The sequence below is a fragment of the Manis pentadactyla genome, chromosome 4 (assembly GCF_030020395.1).
Source record: "Manis pentadactyla isolate mManPen7 chromosome 4, mManPen7.hap1, whole genome shotgun sequence".
Taxonomy (NCBI): domain Eukaryota; kingdom Metazoa; phylum Chordata; class Mammalia; order Pholidota; family Manidae; genus Manis; species Manis pentadactyla.
Genome location: NC_080022.1, coordinates 94,420,724 through 94,443,925, shown reverse-complemented (window position 1 = coordinate 94,443,925; position 23,202 = coordinate 94,420,724). Strand labels below are relative to the sequence as shown.

The following is a 23,202-nucleotide window of genomic DNA, read 5'->3' as shown; positions in this document are numbered from 1 at the left end:
CAGCAGCTTCACATTCTTTACTATCTTAAAATTAGAGACATGATTTTAAGTTATTTTTTAGTCTTCTCCTACATTTCAAAAGTGGTCATATCTTCTCCTCTTGTCATCCCAACCTTTGTCAATTGGGTTTCCACCCTGGGGACTATATCAGTGCTTCCTTGGCCCTTGACTCTCCTGATTTCAAACCTCTACAAACACCTCCCCTCTTGAAGAACCCCTCTGGGATTCCCTCGGGTGGGTCTCACACACAGATCTGTCAGGCACCTCTGCTGCTCTACAGCCCCTGCTGGAAACCACCGAGGCTTCTTCTGGGTGCAGCCATGCCTTCTGCACCTCACTGTCTCCCCTGGACCCTGTCACACTCCTCTGCTGGGTGCAAGTTCTTAAGTCCCAGATGGCATGGAGTCCTCTTGGGACAATGGCTCTTCCCGCTGTGTTCCGGGCAGAGGTAAACAGGGCCTCTTTTTAAATGTTATGAAATCCCACAAGGCTGTATGAACAGGAGCACTGATGACTCAGTGTCTCACAGATATTTTAGTGATGGGCCTTCTGAATTATTAATTATAGCCTGACCTCACCTTCTTCATGAGCCACAGACATGAAGCCATATGGTTGGGCTGAGAGGCACATGTGAAAAAAGACACCATCCTGAACTCAGCACTGGACCACCCTGCTAAGAACTGAGGCTTTGTTTCTTGCCCAGGTTCCTGTGCCTGACTCTCCTCCCTCAGGTGAGCTCTTACCCAGGAGCCACCTCTGTCACTCCTGGCCTGCCGTAATCGAGCAGCCATGGTGGATTCAGGTAGGCTTCTCTACACATCCCCTTCTCTACTAATGTGCTCTCCTAACCCCTATCCTCCTGGGCTGAGATGACGGCCTTTTATTAACAACAGTACTAGCTAGCATTTACTGAATGCTCACTATGCGTGTGCCAGACCCCAGCTAAGCATTTCACACATACTGTTTCTTTCTCTGGTAATAGCAGTACAGAGCACAGACTTGAACTCAGGCTGACCTGAGATTACATCAAGCTTCACTACTCACTGTGTGACCATGAGTGAACTCGCTTCATCCACTAGTGCCTTGGCCTCCTCCTCTGTAGGTTGAGAATACTGATTCCTCGGTTATTGGAGTGTTGAGAGGATTAAATGAGAAAGCCCACCTAAAGCTCTTAGCATGAAATCTGGCACATAAAAAAGGACTTATGTATGATATAATAATGACGTGATGTGAACTGCTTTTTATTCTTGCTCAAGATCTCTCCCAACTCTCTTCCACCCAATTAGGGTAAACTTGCTTCAAGGTTAGATTATGTTGCTTAGATTATACACCTCTCTTCTGGATTATAGGTTTGTAGCCTGGGGCCATATCCATAGATGTGGTTATGTACATGGAATCTCTTTTCATCACACACCATCCCTGCTCTGGCACCTACAGGCATCCTCTGCTTTTTCACAGAATATTTGAACTCCTCATAGTGTGTAGGCCATGGGCACAACTTTCTTACTCCTCAGTAAGCCACTCCATGACTAACTTTTACTTGCATTTGACCAAGACTTAATTTGTCCTAGATCTGTTTGTTCTAGTAAATACAGTGATTTAGGGCTTTGAGTTGTGTGTGTGTGTGTGTGTGTGTGTGTGTGTGTGTGTGTGTGTGTATGTGGAGCGGTGTGTTATATTTGTGTGTGTGCTGTGAGTGTATATTATGTGGGTGTGTGGGTGTGTGCCCTGACTCTCAAGGGCAGGTACAGAGTCTTCTGCCTGGTGGCGTGGTACAGAGGAAAGGACGTGGGTTTCCCTGCCCTGGGATCTCAGCACTATCGTTAATTCACTGGAGGCCGTAGGTATTACTTAATCTTTGTAAATCTGTTTTCTCACCTGGGAAGCAGAGATTCTTACCTTTTGGAGTTGTTTAAAGGATGAGACATTGCCAAAAGGTAGTATAAAGCCCTCAGTAAATAGTAGCCATTTTAGTAGAAGCTGGAGCCAGAGTGCTGTGCTCCAGCCACACGAGAGCCCAGGAGAATTGCCCATTGAGTGAAGATCCCTCGTCTCTGCTGTTCTTTGTTTATAAAACACCTGCTACATCCAGAACATAAAGAGCAATTGCATTATAGACAAGGGCATCAACTTTCTGAAGCACCCAGGGCTTCAGATGGCCAGTGCCCCTCCCCAATCCATCCACCCCATGCTAAGCCAAGAAGGGAGAAGATGGATCTAAAGAAAAAGGAAGCAGTGACCAACGTCCTGCACACTCTGTACTCACACACATTCTCAGTACTCGAAGTGAGAGTGGCTCTTTGCTTTTCATTGGCTAGTCTCAGAAATACCCTTCTATCCTTTGAATTAATCATCTTTTTTACACATCTCTCATTCAGTAGTGATTTACTGCCATATTCTAACACTTCTGGAGAGAGTGTTAATGGATGGAGGTTGGTTAACATTGCTAAAAAATATAGTGAAAAGTTCAAACTTTAATCCTTTGGGCTTACAAAAATGTTTGAATTGGAGTCTCATAGGTACTCACCCCTTTGTCAAAGGTAGCAAAAAATTTGATGTAAGGTTGGAAGTGTTCAGCTGCCTCTTCAAAAGCCTTGTAATCTAAGAAAAGATGAGAGGACAGACATTTCCAGGATGCACGCTGCAGAAACCTCTATTTAAATAATGCATAAAGTGGGAAGCAAATAAACTCTGATCAGACAGTAATTTAATAGATGTTATTTAGATAGATAATTATTTAGTAGTATTTCCATAGTTTTCCCCAAGGAGTTTGAGTTGTCTGGCATTCAATCAACCAAAAGAAGACCTCTACCATATTGTTTTTGTGTGTTTTAGGAAATTGAAAGTGGTAGATGGAAAGGAGAAAACAGGAAATTGAGAAGAAAGGAGAAAAAAAGAAACATCAAGCTCCAAAAGAAGAATTTCTTTCATTCAAACTCACTGCTAGTTTTCAGTGTGCCTCTAGAGAGAGCACTGCCTGCTGTATAAATGAGCACTAATTAGGAAGAAAACCCACCACAAAAACTGACATCACAGAAGTATTTTAAACTTCTTAGCAGGAGTGCCACTTTAGGGAGCTTCTAGTTTTTCTTTCCCTTTTTTTACATTTTCTTTTTTTATTCTGATTCCTTGAGAGGGTGATTTAAGATTAATCAAGCCTATCTATGCTTGACTCTGATCCCAAGCTTGAGTCCAAACTGGTTCAAGATGGGCATGAGACCGCTAGCGTGGCCGTGATGTGCCTCACTGCACCTGGGCAGCTGTGTGGTGAAGACACTCGGACTGCAGCCTTAGACGCCAGAGTGATGGTGACTGTAATGGTGGTAGTGCTGGTGTTTGTTTTGCCTGGCCTATAATCCTGAGAATCAATGATGCTATGATACATATCAACAAGATTAGCTAGCTTTTGTCCATTTCATGGAATTCCATATTCCTTAATCATCAGAAGCATAAGCTTTTGCTAGAATTCTAGGAACATGTTGAATTTTCTAATATTCAATAAAAAACATTTCAAGAATAATCCTGGCTCAGAGGACACTAAGATGAGTAAGACAAAGAGACACTGATCTCAAAGGCTTACAGCCCAGTTAGGGTTTGGAGCTGTTAGTCTTTGGCAATGGGCTTCCTCCATTTACAAAATTTATGAGAACACCGTACATATGGACACATAGTCATACAAACTCATCCTCATAAAACTAACGGAAGTCAGAAATTATATCATATAACCCCATGGTTGGGTAGTGGTTTGTGTGGAGGGGAAGAAGATGGATGGGAGATTTGGAGAATAAATAGAGGAAAGGTGGGAGAGTATGGAAGAGGAATGGTTAAAGGCGAACCCAAGGCATTTCCGTCTATCCAAAGCAGCAGTGGCTCCATCAGAATCCTGTTCCCCTTTTCCCTGGCCCCTTGTTCCTGATGAATCTCTCCCCACCTCCATGAACTCCTACCCTAATGGAAAGCATGGCCTAAATCTGTGTCTAGAGAGCTCCCTTCTTCACTTGGAGAGCCAGTCTGCATCCCTTTAAAGACGACAAAAGGGTAGAGCACGGTAATTCCCTGGGTTTGTGCTTCAAACCTTTAGTCTTGCGCAAACAGCAGTTGTCTTCTGGGAAACCTGGTCTAGTCAACCCTCTATCTGATTTCATGTGATCCCTACCCTCAAGCCCTGACCAGCTCCTTCTTGGCTCCTTGCAGTCTGATTCTCCAGTCACCCTGAGGCCTCTTTCCCCTTCTGGAATAGGCCCTGAACATTCAGCCTTCTACCTCCAGCTTACTGCAGACTTATCTTAACATTTTCTCACCTTTCTTCTCCATCTCTGAAGGCTTTCCATACTGGGTGTTAACCTCTCCGCCCCGGATTTCCCTGAGTTTGGCGCTCTTCACCATCAGCTGAGTTCCCCCAGGAAGTTCTTGTCATACTTTCTCAACACTGGCAACCATAACTACATGCTCAAGCTGGATATGAACCTTCACACCCAACCTCCTTGGAATATGTTAACTTCCCAGTTCTTCCAGGTCCTTCCTAATTTGGTCCCAGATCTCTTAGGATCCTTCGCTCCCAAGACCATTCCAGTCTACTTATATTTTATATCCTTCCAACTTCACTACCTCTCTATTGTTCTTGCTCTATAGAAAAGCTTGGGATCTTTTGCAAAGCCAATACCCTCTGTGCCATTAAACCTCATTGACCAGTCACTCTCAATCTGCTGCCCTGGGTGCAGGGAAATACAGGACTCTCAACATCTGCTTCTCTGGGTGCCTTACCAACTCCTAGCTTCCCTGCCCACCACCCTCATCCTCTTCTGAAAAACAAGAAGAAAGACAGAGACGTGGATGCCTGGTAGACACCATGAGGCTTCTAGTCTGTGTGTGATAGCCACAGGTATGTCACAAGGGGTTTGATAGACATATACTTTTTATGGTGATAAAACCTTCTAAGTGTTTTCTACAAACATTCAAAATTTTACGGTAGTTGATATTATATTTGAAAGCAGTGACTTCCTCTATTAACTACTTGTATTCAATAACAATTATTTTCTAAGGCTCTAGCAAGTATCATAGCTAAAGAGAGTGTTGAAAGGCTGCTCCACTGACCCCCCACTGAATCTTCTAGCTGGTGTCACTGTTACTTTAGCCCAGTTTTGTCTGTCATCAGGGATGCTTTTTGCCTTGTGAGACTATATTTAGATTTTTCTTTTACTCTAATGTTCAGATCTTCTACTAACATCAGAGGAATGTATGATTCTACAATGACTTAAAAATATTGTTTATCATGTACATAATCATCATAATCGGTATAATAACATAATCTGGTATTAGGTATTCCTAAAAAGCACAAAACTGATTTTTGCAATTTAATGAATTATTCAATTTATCTCTTCCTTGTTTCCTCCTACCTTCCTTCCTTCATTTTTCTAATGCCTAAAGACATTAACAATTAGCCAATCTGATCCATGACAGATTTTCATAATGTATTATTGTGTTTTTTATTTATTTTAAAAATTATATTTCTTTAAAAATAATAATAGAACACAATTTAATTAAATATATTTAATAAATATATTCATTTAAAAAGGCTATAGGTCTTTATGGCTTTAGGAAGCCAAATTTTCAAAATATTTTTGATCATACATGAGGGAAAATAGTATTTATATTTTGTCAGTTTTCCATAATGTTAATATTGAATTAAGTCAAATTTAACATTTGATGCTCACTTGATCAAATTTAAAATTCAAAGAAAATTTAACATAAGTGCTCGCTCTGTGCTTAGTTTTTGAAATTTATCCACATCTTAAAATGCAGGAAATATATATTATTTAAAAAGCCAATTTCTGAAGTCATAAGGCTTCAGTCTAAGTTATTCTTGTTTCATTAGATTTCAGTTCTAAAATTATCTTATTTTCCCTCAGTAATGGACTTGCAGTAAAGCAATCATACTCATTAGATAAAATGGTCCAAAAACATTGGTAACTAATTAAGGCATATAACAAGTACTATCTCAAGTTTAGATTCCTCTGCATTGGTAATTTTTCTATTCCTCAGCCTAAATGTCTTGTTTGTGTGGAAACATCAAAATAAGAAATGGCACCACACTGCAAACATTGCTGTCTCCTTGACACAGACTATCCATGAAAAGAAAAAAAGGTTTAAATATTTTAAAGCTTAGACAAGGGCAAACACAAATAGGTGTTTTGCTTCACCCTGATCCAAAAGATGATTGCATCAAAGCAGTCATGTGGACTGGTGATTACAGACATTCCTACCTGGACGTGGTTCATAGAACCAGTTAGAAAAAAACTCTGGAGAGAAATACTTGGAATAACATCATGTGTCTTGCAAACAGGAACCAAACCACGTTGTTGGGTATGAGACATCCAGAGAAGTAGATGAACACTTCAAAACAGATTTTGAAACCACTGCCCAAGTTCACACGCTAATGGGGAGACTGTCAGTGTAAGAAGGTGTAAACACTACATTGGTGCACTCTGAAAATCTTGAGATTCAAGCAATATTTATTCACTGAAAAGCTTTCTTTATAAACTTTGCCTGTGAATCTGAATTCTACATAGAAGGTTGTTATAAAAAAAGGTGACCTCCATAATATCTAGACCTCCATAGCCTCTTCTCCTTTTAGCTTTAGGTGAAGAAATGGGTTCGGAAGACCATCTCTGCTATTTCACACTAAAGTAAGCTGAGAGAGTATATGAGCTAAGAGATGAACTGAAAATAAATTGTGAATTATACTCTGAAAATGTTTTTTGAAGGAGAATTATTGGCTTCAAAACATGCCAGACCTTGCTGAGACCTGAATGAAGTTAATTGAAAATTATAAGGACCATGTGATGTACAGGGTACTGACAAAGTTTGTCAATTTAAGAGCAGAAATTCGACCTTGAAAAGGAGGTTGAAATGGCAAAGTAGCAATTTTATTATTTAAGTCTTAAGAAAAATTTGTAAGACCAGTATGGCAATATCTGCACATTCCTAAGGAAATGTTCCGGTATTATTTTGAGATACATAATATGAAAAGTTCAACTGAGTTTGAAATCTATTCAAGTTATCCTAAGAAATATCAACACTACATTGGTCAGTGAAAGAGAAAGTAATAGCTGTTGGATTGAGACGATGCTCACACCTTTGAAGGACAAGTTAGAGATTAGATTACCTAGATTCTGTTTAATAGTGAGAAAAGACCGCTCATCAATCAAAGGAAAAGCAACGAAATTTGTCCTATCACTTGTCACCATCCACATTGTAAGCAGTCTCTTGTCAGTTGTGAATATCAAGAATTTGAAGTGATCATTTACAACCTTCTTCAGGAATGGTGCTATTTCAAGGATAAAATTTAATATCAAAAGCTACAGCCTTCAAAACAAGCACAAGATTCCCATTCAAAATCTAAAAATATTTTATTTAGCAGTTTTATAAATGCAATATTTGATAACATTCCTATTATTTTATTATTATTATTATTTTATAAAAAGAAAGCCCAAATCCCTCCTAGTTTTCCCCTATGTGCCACTCAAACATCATCACACTTGTGTGCACCATGACCTGAAAAGTTTGTGAAGTCTTGAAACACTACAAAACAGTGGCCAAGTGTGTGAATGAAGTCAGATGCCTGGATTTCAATCCTGACTCTACTATTTACAAGCTGTGTGATATTGGGTGAGTTAACTTTCCTGTTCCTTCATTTCCTCATCATTAAAATGCTGATTATTATGGTAACTACCCGACAGGCTAGCTGAAATAATGAATTAAGGCGTATCTAAAGCTCCTGGCCTAGGCCCTGGCATATGGCAAGTGTTGATTCAATGGAGCTGCTATTGTTACTGGTTTAGGAGAGGAAGACAGCAACTGAAGATGTGCTCTTAGCTCCATCTTAGCCTTGCTTCCTTCTTTATCTGCTGTCATTAGTGCAAGAGGAGAGGGAAACAAATTGAGAGGCAGGACAGAAAAGGATAAAGGGAAATAGAAGGAAATGAAAGTGGAGAAAGTAGGAATAGGCAGTGGAAGCACCCAGAGTAGTCAGCATTCATAAGAAATGTGAAAATTGAAACAAAGTCACCCAAAGGCAAACTGGGGCAAAAATCTCTGGCTAGCCACCTTCCCACAACACACTCCGAAGGAGAACGAATAAGGGCTCCTATAGAGCAAGTGAGGAAGACAGCGAATCCTGGTGTCAGGAGAGAGAAAATAGGTGGTTTGTTGATGAGAAGACAAGGATGCCAGTGGCAGACGGAGCAAAGAAACAGCTTGGCAAATAATTTCAAAATATTTTGGAGTTTCTAGAAGGAGTCATAAGCACCCCTAATTGCACCTCCCCCATGTACTAATGTTACGAGATTCTCTTTCACAGTCATGCCCACTTTAACACTTTCCCTCGCTCTGAGGTTGAGACACCAGAAAAAGGCTCACCTCGGTGGACCCCTGCTGCAAAGCAGTTTTAGAAACTGTACTCAGGTAGCTACCCTTCCTGGTCGCCTCCCTTCCCGACTCTTCTGATTGCCACTCCCACCCCTCGTACCCATGTGGGTTGTGGTGATGCTCTAGTATGTTCTGTGCCCACCCAAAACCTGGCCACAAGGCTTTCAAAGGGAATGCATCCAAGGGTGTGGCCGCGCTATTGCCGGCAGCCTCGGCGGTCAGCTGTGGGGGTGGCCAGAACTCCCCACATGGTGCTGCAGCTGCTAAGCTCACCCCTACCCAGATTTTCCTCTAATGTTGTCCAAGTGACTGAGCTGCTCTCCTGCTCGTGACCACAGGATGTGCCAACATCAGGGAGAGAATTATTATTTGTCCCATTTTAGGGGAGAGTCAGACTGGTAGGTGGGCAGTGGGAAAAGTGGAGAGAAGGCTTTTCTCTTCCTGTAAAACACTTACCACACCTTCAGGGTCAGAGAACATGGCCCAACCTTGATGTTCTTTCAGGTTCCCTGTCTGTTTTGCGTAATTTCTGCACGTGTTCAGTTGCGCAGGGTGCAATTCCACCCAGCACAGCTCTGCTGATGGCCTGGCCTCTTTATGGGTAATCTAACATACCTTAGACTCACAGGCTGGGGCTGACAGACAACTTACATTCTGACTCCTCACTCTTGAAGAAGCCAATGAGTTTGATCTGGTCCTCAATACGTTCAAAGGCTTGGACTTCCAGTTTGCTGTTGATGATCTCCACGGGATCTTCAATTAGCTGGAATGCCACAAACACGTACACAAATATGTTCAAACAGGAGAAGCATTCCTTCCTCAGTAGGGAATCAGGCACACATGCAGGAAGCTTTGCGGGGAAGTGGGATACTGTGGTTGGGCCTCACATCCATCCGCTCCCCCACCAGGGGGCACAGCAGTACGGCCTTTTGGGAGCGGGCCCTCACCCTAGGGGCAGGAGTGGTCTGGGCCTTCTCTTTCTGTTGACAGCTATTGATTTAGGAATGACATGTGACCCAATTCTGGCGAATGAATCTTCAGGGTAGATTTACTGAAGTCTTTGCTTTCCTTTCAAGAGAATAAATGGAAGCCAGATTCTTTTCCCCCTCTCACTGGATCTGAATGAGGATATGCAGTGTATCGGCTCCTGCTGCTGGCTATCTTATAGTCAACATGAGAAAGGGCAGCCTGGGGGCGAAGCCAACACACTGAAAACAACATTGTGATTTACGGAGAAAAGTGGAGCTTGAGCCCCCATCTGAGCAAGTCTAAAATCTGCCTTCACTCTGGTCTTCCATTTGTGTGCTTCAATCACATTGCTTATTGTTTAAGGTAGTTGAATCTGGTTTCTGTTATGTGCGTCTCAAAGCTCCCACTTAGCAGACAGAGCTGGGGCACAGCCATGCTGGCCAGGAGCTGTTCATGTGCCTCCCTCAGCATTTTTAGGGCTGGCAGGTATGGGTCAGTGGGAGAGCCAAGCAGAGACTATGGGCACATTTTTGGAGGAGGTGGCCGTCAGATCCCTGCTGACTCACTGGGTTTGAAGGCTGTGAAGAAAAGGCAGTAAGCCACTGTGTACTAGCTGGGAGATAAGCAATCATCAGTATGGGTGTTCCTTATCTGGACAGGAATCTGTGTTCAAGAGCATTCAACTTGACAGCTGTTATTGAAAGTGTAACTTTATCTATGGATGAAATACTTTGATAGCGTTTGTTCCTTTACTTGCCTGGGCATATGGATCTAAGGGTGTTGGGCTTCCACGGCTGAGAGGGAATGTGATTCTGGGGGCTCATTAATTAGCCCTGCCTCCTTATTCTGCTCTGAGGTGACTCAGGACAGCTCAGGTGATTGCTGATCCGCTCCCTGCTGATTGTCAGGCGATGACCCGCCTCCTTCCCACACTCCCCGGCTCCCTTCAGAAGCTCTGGAATGAGGCCAAGGGAATTTCAGGGGATGCTGGTTATAACTGCTGGAGAATTAACATGTTGCTACTACGCAGGCCCAATCTGTGACCCTCTGGTCACTAATAAAACAGTTTCTAAGGTAAGTTAGGAACTTGCCAGTAGAAATAAATAATGCTGTGATGTAGGCTCTCCTTAGTTTTCTGTGAAGCCTGAGAAATCTGTCTTAGACCAGGTCAGGTTATCCAGCTTCTCTGTTCTTACTTTGGGGTTTTACTTCTCCCTATATTTGAACCCAAACAGCTCCGTAGAGGGCCACCGAGCAAAATGCTTACATCTAAGAGAAACTCCACCAGGACGTCAGCTGCAAACTCGCCATCAAACTCAATTGTGCGATCACCCTTAAGAACATACAGACTTCCCTCTTCATTGAAACCTGAAAGAAACAAAGACACCTCCAGACAAGGTCATCCTGATGTGAGCAGAGCCATCCTGTTGGCTGAGGTCTGGCTCAGGGACACTGGGTGACAGTGAGGTCACGATCAGGGCGACTTGCATTATCCTTAGGATCAGTTCCTTCTAAACCACACTCTGAAGGGCTCCCAAAATGGAAATTGAAACTTGAAAGAAAGTTCTATTTTTCAGCTTCCACTGCTTTAAATTTCCAAAAATACTGATTACCCCATTCTCTTTATCAAAATGCCCACTGCCCACCTGACTCCTTAGCCTGCCATTCAAGTCCCTCCACAGCCTAATGCCAATCCCATGGGAAGACCTGCACTCTCTGAAAACTGCTCTCCTAATCCTTGTGCAATGCCCTGGGCTTCTTGCCCACTTGCTGATGTGAAAGAGTACATGGAGGGAAAGTTGGAGAGCATGATCATCTACACAGATGTTCGCCAAATTTGGGGTGACCTCCATCTGCTTTATCTCAATCAATTCCTTCAGGTGTCACTTAGGACTGATTTTTCCCAGGAAGGCCACTCCAATCACTCTTCTCCCAGCTCCATTCACAGGTACCCCTGTAATGTAAGCTAAGGCCAGGACCACTGTCACCTTGGTGTCCCAGGGCCTTGCAGAGTCTGCTTACATCGGGCGCCCCATAAATGTTTGGGGCCAGAAGGAATAGCTTGCTTTTCTATTGCTGCTGAATTCTGCACATCTGTTTTAGCTGATAATGCTGCAAGGGCAGATTCTTTTTTTTCTTTTCTTTTTCACTGTAATTGAGGTGCATACAATAAAATGCTCAAACCTTAGCGTACAGCTCAATGAATTTTGACATGCGCATACATTCATAGTACGGGCAGGTTCTGTATCTTCTTGTCCACCCTCCATTATGCTCTGGCAGAAATGCTACGTACTTTAACAAATGCTTGCTGGAAAACTGAATTTCCCCCAGGAATGCTGAAAAGCTGAGGCTGACATTTAGTCCCACTGCATGGCACCCTAATTTCTTAGATTAATTGTTTTCAAAGTCTCTATTAGCTGGAGAATGCTTTCTCCAAATGAACTCTTCTGCAGAATCTCTAGGGAAAGGGAGGCTGGTCCACTGTTTGGTGTGTCCCGGGACATGTCTGAAGAGCCCTGGGCACACCACGGAGCACCATTTGTAAATCCCTGGAGCTGGCAGTGACTGATCACAAAAGGCACCATAGGGAACTTCAGCCAGTGTCCTGCTGTTGGATTTTGCTGAGTGAAACCCACTAGTGCACTAGTTCAGGCACAACCTAATGGAGACCCAACTCAGGCAAATGGAAGAAAGGACAAAGTTAGAGGAGCAGGTTTGCAAAATACAGCTGTTCTGTAAACTCTGAGCATCAGGTAGAACCTGCCCCCCATAAAAAATCTCAATCATAGCATAATTGGTCATAGGGAGGGTAGTGCAGCATGGAGAATATAGCCAGTGATTCTGTAACATCTTCTTATGTTGACAGATAGTAAGCGCACTAGTGGGGATGAGGATTTAATAATGTGGGTAACTAGTAAACCAATTAACATGCAAGCTCATTTAGATTTCTCAAGCCTTATCATGTCCTCCATTAGGAGAGTATCTTCTGGTCCATTCTTACGAACGCTTATCCAGCTTGTCCTCCCTAAATGTTTAGATCACTGGAACACTAGCATTTCCCTATAACTAAATCTACTAGAAATTCTCCCCAATTCAATTTCTCCCTAAAACAATGTGAAAGAGAAGACTAGAGAATCCATGGGTGCAAAGGGAGGAGAAAGAATTCATTAAATTGCTTTTGACCAGTGAAACAGTTTAACACACTTTGCTCCCCTGCTCAAGGGGAAAAAATACTCTCTAATTTGTCTCCAGGGAAAGAGGTGCTGCAGACATTCTTAATAACTCATTATCATTTTAGAGTCATGAGTTGAGTTCTTCCTTGTGTCTAATCTACACAGTGTCTTCTAAAATGTAAATCTTAAAAAAAAAAAGGTGGTCCTTGAAAATAAAATAGAAAATAGTTGTTTGTAATTCCCCAAGATAATGAACTTTCATGTAGGTATTTGTTGAACCACCACTAATCTTTTTTTTTTCTTTTCCTGTGCTTATTACTCCAAGTGCAATTAACCTTTCTTTAAGGGTCCTGTTTTATAACCTCCTGCTATTTTTTAATAGCTATTATTTACCAGTCATGCAGAAAAAGAAAAAGAGCAGCAATATGTGTGGGTGTTTGAAAACTAGAGGAGCCACCTATATCCCTTCTCCTTGGGATTAGAGGTGTGAGAATCTTAAAGTGCATTGCACTTAAGCATGACAGACTAACACAAGAGATTACAATTTGCGCAGCAGTCACTTAACCATACCTCACTTAAATCCTCCCTCTCATCCTTGGTGATAATGCCCAGCTGGGGTTTAGCCTTAAATTTAGAAACCCCTGGGACCCCAGAGTCACTACTATTAATGCTTTCTTTTGTTGGCTATTTCAGCCAAGAGGTAAGGAAATAAGGTGATGAAGAAGAGATGCGATCCCCCTCAGAGAGATCACCATGGCAGTGGAATACAGAGGGTGGCCTTTTAGCCTGCTCTGGGAGCTGAAAATGAAGGTCTGAATCTTCAGTGCCATTTTCTCCAGGAAGAAACCCTCTTCATTGTATTGGTACAAAGATATATTAGATGATTAATGTGAAATCATTCAATTCAGTCTGATACTCAGTTTTATGAAACTCTTCCCCAACCCAAGACTAAAGTATACAGGACCATTTTATATTTATTTAAAAGCAGTCCAATTATCATGCAAGAAGAAATGAAATTGTCTTTTTTTTTTTTTGCAGGACACATTTGTTTCTTCCTGATATACCTCAAAAAAATCCCACTTACCCAGTTTCTTGGCAAGTTTGGCTTCTTTCTTGGCATCCACCATCACAAAGCCTATGTCTTTATGTTCCAGGACTTGGGCCACAAGCTGAGGGGAAAGACAAGAGAGTAAGTGGGCCAAGAGCAGAAAGATGTAGAAAACATCATGGAGTAATAATATTTTGATGTATTGACAAGAGTATTTTTCTCCATATTTTCTGTTACTCTGACCAACTCAAGCAGTAGCCAAGGGATGCTATACTTATCCCTTTGGAAGGATGGTTCAGCAGAATGCTGAGAACCAAAGAGAGAAATGTGAGGACCTGACCTAAGACAGAAGATGTGGAAGAGCATAGCTGAGTGCTTGGATAACCACCGATACCTGACAAGGGGCCCCGAGCCCTTCCCCAGCCATTAAATGAACCTGGAATCAGGTGGGGACACAAGATGCTAGACAGGCTAAAGGACCTTAGAATAAAGGAGACGTGTGTCTCCAAGAGCCAAGCATAGTCTCAAGGGTTTCCACCCCCTGAACTTGTGGAATAGGAATGCCTACTGGGTATATCTGGCAGATAGATGCCAGATGGCCCCTGGAATTCCCCACAACACTTCAAGAGGAAGAACTAGTCAAGTACCTGGAATGGAACTGTCAGCCCCAAAGGTGAAGAGGATGCGGCAGTGTCCGAGGTGAACAGATGGCTGAAAACTATCTGGAGTGGACACAGCTTAGATGATGACACCAAGCACAAGATTGGCATTGTGTTAAGTTCCCTGACGCTTAGATATAAAGAAGTAGGGAGACCCTCAACTGACTAAGATCTAATTCCTGCCCTCTGGCTGAGTGGAGGTTTAAAATAGAGTGGAGAAGATACTAGACAGATCATGAAATATTAATATGAAGTTGAACTTTTTAAAAAAGATAATTATAGATTTAACATGCAGTTGTAAGAAATAATAGACACATTTTACCTAATTTCCTCCTTGCACATTTTAACTAGTTTCCCCCAAAGTAACATCTCACAAAACTATAATACAATATCACAAACTGGGTATTGGCATGGATAGCAACTGTAATCAAGATGGTGTGATAGTGGCAGAGGGACAGAATAGTGAAAGCAGAAATAGACCCACTTACAGTCAAGATGCAGAACATTTCCATAACCGCAAGGACCCCTCATGTCATAATTTTATAGTCACATGTATTTGCTTCATCCTCATCCCCTCCTTAACCCTTGGCAATCACTACTCTGTTCTCCATTCCATAATCTTTTCAAGAATGTTATGTGAGTTAAACCATACAATATGTAATCCTTCGGAATTGGCTTTTTTTACTCATTGGATTTCTCTAGAAATTCATCCAGGTGCTCGTGTGTATCAGTAAGTCATTCCTTTTTATTGCTGAGTAGTATTTCCGCAGTATGGTGGTACCACTGTTCAGCTATTCATCCACTGAATGACAGCTGGTTTCAGCCTCACATGTTTAGCTATTATGAATAAACCTGCTATAAACATTTCTGTACAGGTTTTTGTGTGAAGCTTTGTCTTAATTTCTCTAGGATGAATACTCAGGAGTGCAATTGCTAGGTTGTATGGTTATTACATGTTTAATTTGAAAGAAACTGCCAAACTGTGGCCATGAGTGGCTGTACCACTTCATATTCCCACCAGCAATGCAATGATCAGTGATCAGATCTGCTTTCTTGCCAGCATTTGGCATTGCCACTATTTTTTATTTTAGCCATGCTAACAGATATGCAGTGATATCTCATGGTTTAATTTGCATTTCCCTAGTAGGTAATGATGTTGAACATTTTTTTTTCATGTACTTATTTGCTATCTGTATGTTCTCTTCCACAAAATGCCTGTTCATGTCTTTTGCCTATTTTCTAAATGGATCATTTTTTGATTGTTTAGCTTTGAGAATTCTCCAACATTAGTCTTTTGTCAGATATACATTTTACAAATATTTTCACCCACTTTGTAGCTCATCTTTTCATTCTCTTAATAGGGTCTTTCACAGCAGAAGTTTTTGACTTTGATAAAGTTCAACTTACAGGTTTTTACATTTACGGATTGTACTTTTGGTGTTAAGTCTAAGAATCTTTTGCCTAGCTCTTTATCATGAAATTTTCTCCTAATTTTTTTATAAAAGCTTTATAGTTTTAATTTTACATTTGAGTCCATGATCCATTTTGAGCTAAATTTTGTGTAAAGTGTGAGACTTATGTTGAAGATGTTTTTCTGGCCAATGGATGTCCAAGTCTTCTAGCACTATTTCTTGGAAAGGCCACCTCTCTTTCACTGAGTTGCTTTTGCACCTTTGCTAAGATGGTTTGACATAATTATGTGGGTCTATTTCTGCTTTTACTGTTCTGTCTCTCTGTCATGCCACATAGTCTTGATTACAGCTGCTTTATAACAAATTCTGTAAGTGAGTAGACTACCTCTTCCCATATAATTCTTCTTTTTCAAAATTGCTTTAGCTTGTGTAGCTCTTTTGCATTTCCATGTAAACTTTAGAATAATCTTGTCTATAATTAGAAAAAAATCCTACTAGGATTTTGATAGGAATTGCATTCAATTGTTAGATCTGTGTATCAACTTGGGGTGAACTTATGTATTTACTATGTTGTCTTCCAGTTCATGAACATGATTTGTCTCTCCATTTATTTAGATCTTCTTTGATTTCTTTCATCAGCATTGTGTAGTTTTTAACATATAAGCTTGTGCATTGCACCTAAATATTTAAATTTCCAGGTGATTATAAATAGTATTGTATTTAAAATTTTAATGTCCATGTGTTTTTCCCAGTATATAGATATATTATTGGGTTTTGCTTATCTTGTATCTTGAAGCCCAGCTAAACTTATTAACTCTAGGAGGTTTTTGTTTTGTTTTGTTTTGTTTTGATTCCTGTGGTTTTCTATGTAGACAATCATGTTATCTGCAAATAGGGACAGTCTATTTCCTCCTTTCCAGTCTGTATGCCTTTTATTTCCTTGTATTTTCTTATTGCTCTGGCAAGAGCTGCCAGCCCTGTGTTAAATAAGGTGGTAAGAGTGGACATTTACACCTTGTCCTTGATCTTAGGAATTTGTCTATTTTTCTTTTAGTTCTATCAGTGTTTGCTTCACATGTAGTGTAGTTCTCTTCTTTGGTGAGAATACCTTTAAAATCTCTTTTTTTTCTTGGTGGACTGGCCCTGGATCTGACTCTTCAACTTGTGCTGGAAACCCTCTGCCTCCTCTTCCATGGTCGCTTGTCTCAATTTCTCTTCATTCCTCTGTCTTCCTTCATCGTTCCCAGCGTCCGTGGCCTCCCCCTGAGATTTTCTCTCCTGTCATAACTTTTCTGGGGCTTCCTTTGCCTGCTCATTCTTTCCGCCCATCTTCTCACGTAATCCCCATTCTCTTTCTCTCTCTGGCTCCTGCCCACTCCCATTCCTCCAAGGCTAAGGATTTGGGGCAGAAGCACAGAGAGCTGCCCTGTGGAGTGCACCTGGTGTCTGGGGCAGAGAGGCGGACAACAGGTGACGCCACCCATCCCTTGGGCAGTTCTATCTCCTTTCTTGGATTTTGGCTGAGACTAGGGAAGGTTTAAGATGAAAGGCATCATCATCATCAGTGTTTACATTATGACTTAACTTGTGCTTTCCTGTGATGTTTAAACAGGCCAGTCTTTCTGCAAAGTCACATGGCTTTAGTCTATTACATTCAATTTAGTAGACAAAGTCATTTTTTGGGTGCCCTTCCTGGTTCTCAGGGTAAGCCACTCTGTCCTATTTAGCACTATCAAAACATTAACTAAAATGTTCCCTTGTCTATCATTTAAAATGAACAATGATGAGGCCTAATGCTTTGTGATATTAATAAGTTTCCCTGCTCCTAGAATATGAGCCTGTAACAGTTGTCTTAAACTTCAGCATACATAAGAATCACCTGGGGCACTGGTGAAAGTCGGCCTTCCTGTGCATCAACATGGAGCATGGAGAAGTCAGGAATCTACAGTTTTTCAAACCATACCATCACGCTCCATGATTCTGATGCAGTAGATCTCATACCACACTCTGGAAAACACTGCTTGAGGCGTTTGTTGGTTCATCTGAAAGTGATACAGCACAATGTTTTCCAGCCATGACCAAGGGGCCTGTGCTTGGCCCTGTTGGCCCCTCTACTTTAGGCATAAGAGAGAAATATTAAGAATAGTAAGAACATCAGAGGTTAATTCTGAGAATTAAACAGAATTTAACTCTGGCCTCTCCCAGGTGTATACTCCATATTTTGTTGGTGTTTAAGTGGGTGCAAATGTGTGCTCTCCTAGGTATGTATGACACAGTCTTCTAGCTACCATGTTGACATTTACATGTGACTTATGAAGATATATGAGTGCAAGGTACTATCGCAGACAAACTCAGTTCTGTTTTTCCTGGTTTCCTGTTGAACTAAGTATAGCCATCTGTTTTCTGAGCAACATGTGGAAAGCAGAGCTGGCGGCCACAGATGGGCCACAACCCATGCTAGCTGAGACCTGCCTGCCTGCCCCTTGGCGCTCTTCTGTGCCATCCTTGCAGTGTCCCATCACTCTCACCTCCCACCCTGATTAGGCCCAAAGCCTGCCCACTTGAACTCTGTCATCATGTCCGTCAGCCCTAGCAAGCACCCTTCACAGGCCTAAGCCAAGGGTGGCCTGGACTGGCAGCAACTCCAGAGAGAGCCAGGAGTCTGGGTGCAGAGAGAGCAGCTGTGAAAAAGCTGGGCCTCCTGGGCTGACTCCTGACATGACCTGCTCCCCTCAGGACCAGGCTGATGGGCGGGCTGGACAGTGTCTCTCTTGCACTTGGCTTGGTCCTGCTCCCATTCTTGCTCTGGTCCTAACTCTCCAGCTCATGTGTTCCTGTCTCCATCCTCTGCACCCAGTCTCACTGCTCTTGCAGTTGCTGCCAGCCTTGGCCACCCTTGGCTGCAAATCCCAGCTCCACACTCATCTTTCACACCAGCCTCCTTTCTGTGAATTCCAATAGTCCGTCGCAGGGACACAGCGCTCTGACACTTACTTTGTAGTCATTAGTAGTGTGTATAAGTCTCTTCTGTATCGTGGGTCTTTCCTCCTGAAAGGGAAGGGCCTCTTATGTGCCTCATTTATATCATTTTTATCTCATATACTTCCTTAGCATACTTTGGATGAATGGATGGAATGGCCCAAGTACGTCATGAGTTTAAGGGACTTTGGAGCCAAATGAGGAAGAGACAATTGCCCCCCGTTACAGGATTAAGTGTTACAAGTATGAGGAGGATAAAAGATAGTCAATATGTCTCCTAAATTCCCAGAAAACTGGAATACTCTTTTCAGCTCTAACTGCAGTTTACTCCTGTTGACTTACAACCTTTCCTCTGCTGGTTTTGTTTGACTGGTTATATAGGTCTTGCCTATTGTCCATCTCTTATCAGTTGGTACGGGGAGCTCCTGAGCATCAGCACAGTGCTCATTCTTTCCAGAAATATTAGGAATTGCTTTGAGCAGTGTTCATTCTTTTGAGTACAAAAAGTACTTTTTATAAAGAGTCATATCACATAATATGCATAATTCGATAGTAAATAAGTGGATATTCATAGAATACCCCTTCTCTCTTTTTTTGTTGCATTGTGTAGATATTTATTGCACCACTGCTACTACTGTAACAGTGAGGTTGAAGCAGATCTCATCTTTAAGTGAGTAAATGACCTGTAGATGGTATATCCCAATGGTTAAGAGTATGGGGCTTGGCATCAGAGACATGAATGCCTGACTTGGTTGTAAGTGCTGTGACTGCTATAAAATATGGGTAATAACAATACCTATTCATCAGGCTGGTTTGAAGATTAAATGAGACAGTGCAAGTAAAGCTCTTGGCACAGGTCTTGGCATGCATAAGTGCTTGATGAATGTTATGTTTTCTTCTTAATAGTATGACAGCTGAATAGAGTTCTGTACATTGTGCCAATTCAAAAATACCAAAGCCTAATGTATTGGGGTAGAAAGAGAGCAATAACTACTAATTGAAAACCTACTATGATCAAGGTCCCAGGCTAAACAAAAGTTTGTAAGACATAGTTCAACATCAAGGACCTAGTGATTTCATTAGGGAGGGAGCTAATGAGCAAGTAACTAAAGGACTAGAACAGAAAACAAGGGCTATGTAGACTTAGAGGGAGAGAGCTCATGGGCAGGGGGATCTAATCATGTGGAGCTTAGTGGGCTGTGATAAGTCATGTGGATTTAATTTCCATGCACTCAGGATGAAATCTAAAATCCCTGACACGGCCTACAAGGCCCTGCATGGTTTAGCCACCTGCCTCTCTGGCCTCATTTGGGGCCAAGCTGCCTCTTACTTAATACTCTCTTCTTCGGTTTCTGCAGACCTCAAGCTCTTTCCTGCTTCAGGAGGTGTTTGCACAGGCTCACCTCACTCAGCTGTGCACCCAGACCCTAGATGGGGGCACAAGTTGCAGCTGCCTGCAGGGAACAACCTGTTCTAGTCTTGCTCTGCCTCCATGTATGCCCTTCCCTCTTTCTAAAAGACCCTTCCCACCATTCTTCACCAACTCTTACTATCCTTGAAGTCTACACATAAATGTCGGTTCCTCAAAAGGCATTCCCTGACTGCCAGTCTGAACTGGGCTGTACTTTTCCTTCACACTCCTTTCTCAGTTTGTATGTACAGGCTAACTTGTATCTTCATATGTCTATCAACTACCCGTCTGCTAGCCTGTAAGCTCCAGGTCCATGTCTGTTCTCCCCCCACTCTATCTCTAACACCTAGTATACTACCTGAGCAGAGTAGATCTCTCAACAAATATTAGTTCCTTGCCTTCCAATCTCATGTATAAGGGGAATCTAAAAAAAAAAAAAAAAAACCTCAGAACTCACAGATTCAGAGAACAGATTGGTGGCTGCCTGAGCCAAGGGGTCGGTGGGGGTGGCAGGTGGGCCAAGTGGGTGAACATAGTCAAAAGGTACAAACTTAATGACATCATGGGGATGTCATGTCCAGCATGGTAACTGTAGTTAACAATACTATACTGTATATTTGAAAGTTGCTAAGAGAATAGATCTTACAAGTTCTTATCACAAGAAAAACATTAGTAACTATGTGCAGTGATGGATGTGTTAACTAAACTTGTGGTCATTTCACAATATATTACATATACCAAATCATTATGTTGTACAACCAAAACTAATATGATGTTAACTGTCAACTATAGCTCAATAAAAAATTGCTTCATTGAATATTTTCAGAAAATGAAAATAATAAGATATTAATGTTGTCTGCTTGCATTAATTATTGGAGATGTTGTATTACTAAATTCATCTATAAAAGAAAAAGTGATAAGCACTGCCATATTCTTCTCCCATCTTTTAAATCCCAAATTCATAGGCTGAACATTCAATTCCTGACTTTCAAGAAAACCTGCTTTTTCAGGCCTGAAACCCATTTTGAAAGCAAAATTTTTAATCTCTTTTGTGTTTGCACACTGAACATATTACTGTTTCATAACCATACTGCATATGAACCAGCCTTTATGCTGTCATTCGAAGGGACTGTGTCCCTTTGGGAGGCGCCACCTTTACCATCTGAGGTGGAACACCTGCAGCAATCTCACATGGAAGCTGAGAGTTTGGGCTTTGGAAAATCAGAAGAGCTGGGCCCACAACACTACCTTGCAGTAAAAGAAGAAAAAAAAATTTTCCTAGTAAATGAATTGATGAAAAAGGAGAATGCTTGCAAGAGAAGAGGCCAGCTAGACCTTCAGCGAGGAGGAGTGCATGGATAGGCAGAGGAGAGCAGTGAGGGCCTCCCAGGGAGAAGAAATGGCATAAGCAAAGGTCTGGAGGTGTGAATGTACAGGCTGAGTATAGAACAGGCTGACAGGGCTTATCTGGGGGTTCAGAAAGGAGTAGTGTGTTTAAGGCATATGAGAAAGACAGTGCGAGGGGCTCAGAATACTAGGACTAGCCCCTCTGATTTGGGAGATGTGGAGCAGAAGAATGGTATGCTAACTGAGTTTCAGGATGGCTGATCTGAGGGCATGGGCCAGACGGATGGCAGGGAGAGTGGAAAGGGTAGGTGCCTGGGTGAGTGGGGGACAGCAGGCCTCAGACCGAGGCAGCGGCAGTGATGGAGAAGAACCTGTAAGGTGAGGGTACATATGGAGAATCAGCTGACTGGTAACTCATCTGTGGCTTATCAGAGAGAAGGGAGGTAGACCAAAGGAAAGGAGACAAGATGATTCCAGGATCTCCAGCGAGGGACAGAGTGGGGGATAAGCAGTGACATTCCAGGCCATGCCAGAACCAGGGGCAAGATCCTCAGCTTGGATTTAGATGCAATGAGTTCATGGCAGTGGAAGTCCAGCCAAGAGTGGGAGCTGCCAACCTGGAGCTCAGGGGAGAGGTCCCCAGTACAGCTGTGAAGGCAAGAGGTGAAGGATGAGGATGGGTGACATCTTTGGGGAGGAGAGTGTACAAAGAAGCCACAGGGTGGAGGACTGGCACTCTGAATGAGGAGAAGAGCTGGCCATGCAGGCACAGAGGAGTATGGGAGTAGTCAGGGGAAGCCAAGGAACACAGGGTCGTGACTCCAAAGTCACAGGAGGAGAGGAGCTGGAGAAGGAGCGGGTGCTTGGATTGAACGCTGCAGGGAGTCACAAAGAGTGGGACCACTGTAAGGTCTGCCCTTTCAGGACTGGTAAGTCACTGATAACCTTTAGCGAGGAGCTGGAACAGAAGCCAAAGCACAGGGAGTTAAAGATGAGTGGGTGGCAAGGACATGTTAGAGCAGGTGTGGGTCACTTGCTCAGAAGTTTGCCCATGAAGAAGCGAGAAACTATTACAGCAGCACCAGGGCTGTGTGACTGCTCCCCGGGCCTCAGGGACAGCAAGGCAGCATGCCAGGGGCCCTGTGTGTCTGTGATTTCCCTCCAAGTCCAACCCTTCTGTAGGACTTCTCAGCCCTACTCCAGGGGCAGAGAAGAAGGAAGCTACATTCGAACCACTTTCCCAGAACTATCTTCATGGAGGACAATGACTAATTTGCTCCATGGTCCAATGGAAGGTGGGGAAGGTGTGGGTAGTAGAGAAAAGGGAGCTGTGTGGAGGTTATCTTCTGCAGAGTCAAAAACCTGAAAAAATTGAGGACTGGGGAGCCTGGAGAAAAATGTCACAGATCTTTGCTCCAGGCAAATGTCCCTCAGGCCAGTTATTAAAAATACCCTGGCTGCAATCCTGCTTTTTCCATGTAAGCCACAAGCCAAAGGGCTGTTTTTACCCACTGTCCCTGATGCCATCTGGCAACATGTCAAGAGATTCAACAAATGTGTGTCCTCCCTTGAAACCAGAGAGCTGACGCTGATCCCTGGTAATCTCCTGTCACTTTCCAGCGCCCTCAAATGAGGCTCAGGCTATGTATAGCTGGGGGCTGGCACATGATGTGTCTGTGCAGGAGGCAAGCAAGGCAGCAGAACTGCTGTCTTATGGGATTTGAGTGAATACTGGGGCCTCGTGGGCTGGAATGGGCTGGCCTCTGAAAGATCCTCA

The 23,202-nt window shown here is 42.6% G+C and overlaps 1 protein-coding gene across 2 annotated transcripts in view; it reads right to left on the bottom strand.

Moving 5' to 3' along the window:
- Nucleotides 1-23,202, bottom strand: part of CASQ2 (calsequestrin 2) — a 63,308-nt gene that overhangs the window by 27,610 nt on the left and 12,496 nt on the right. For both annotated transcript variants that reach the window (XM_036895326.2, XM_036895324.2), the window contains exons 2-5: nucleotides 13,654-13,738; nucleotides 10,664-10,764; nucleotides 9,079-9,190; nucleotides 2,528-2,601 (exon numbers count right to left, since the gene is read on the bottom strand). In XM_036895326.2, the coding sequence (XP_036751221.1) occupies nucleotides 2,528-2,601; nucleotides 9,079-9,190; nucleotides 10,664-10,764; nucleotides 13,654-13,738 (372 nt within the window). The remainder of the gene's footprint in view (nucleotides 1-2,527; nucleotides 2,602-9,078; nucleotides 9,191-10,663; nucleotides 10,765-13,653; nucleotides 13,739-23,202) is intronic.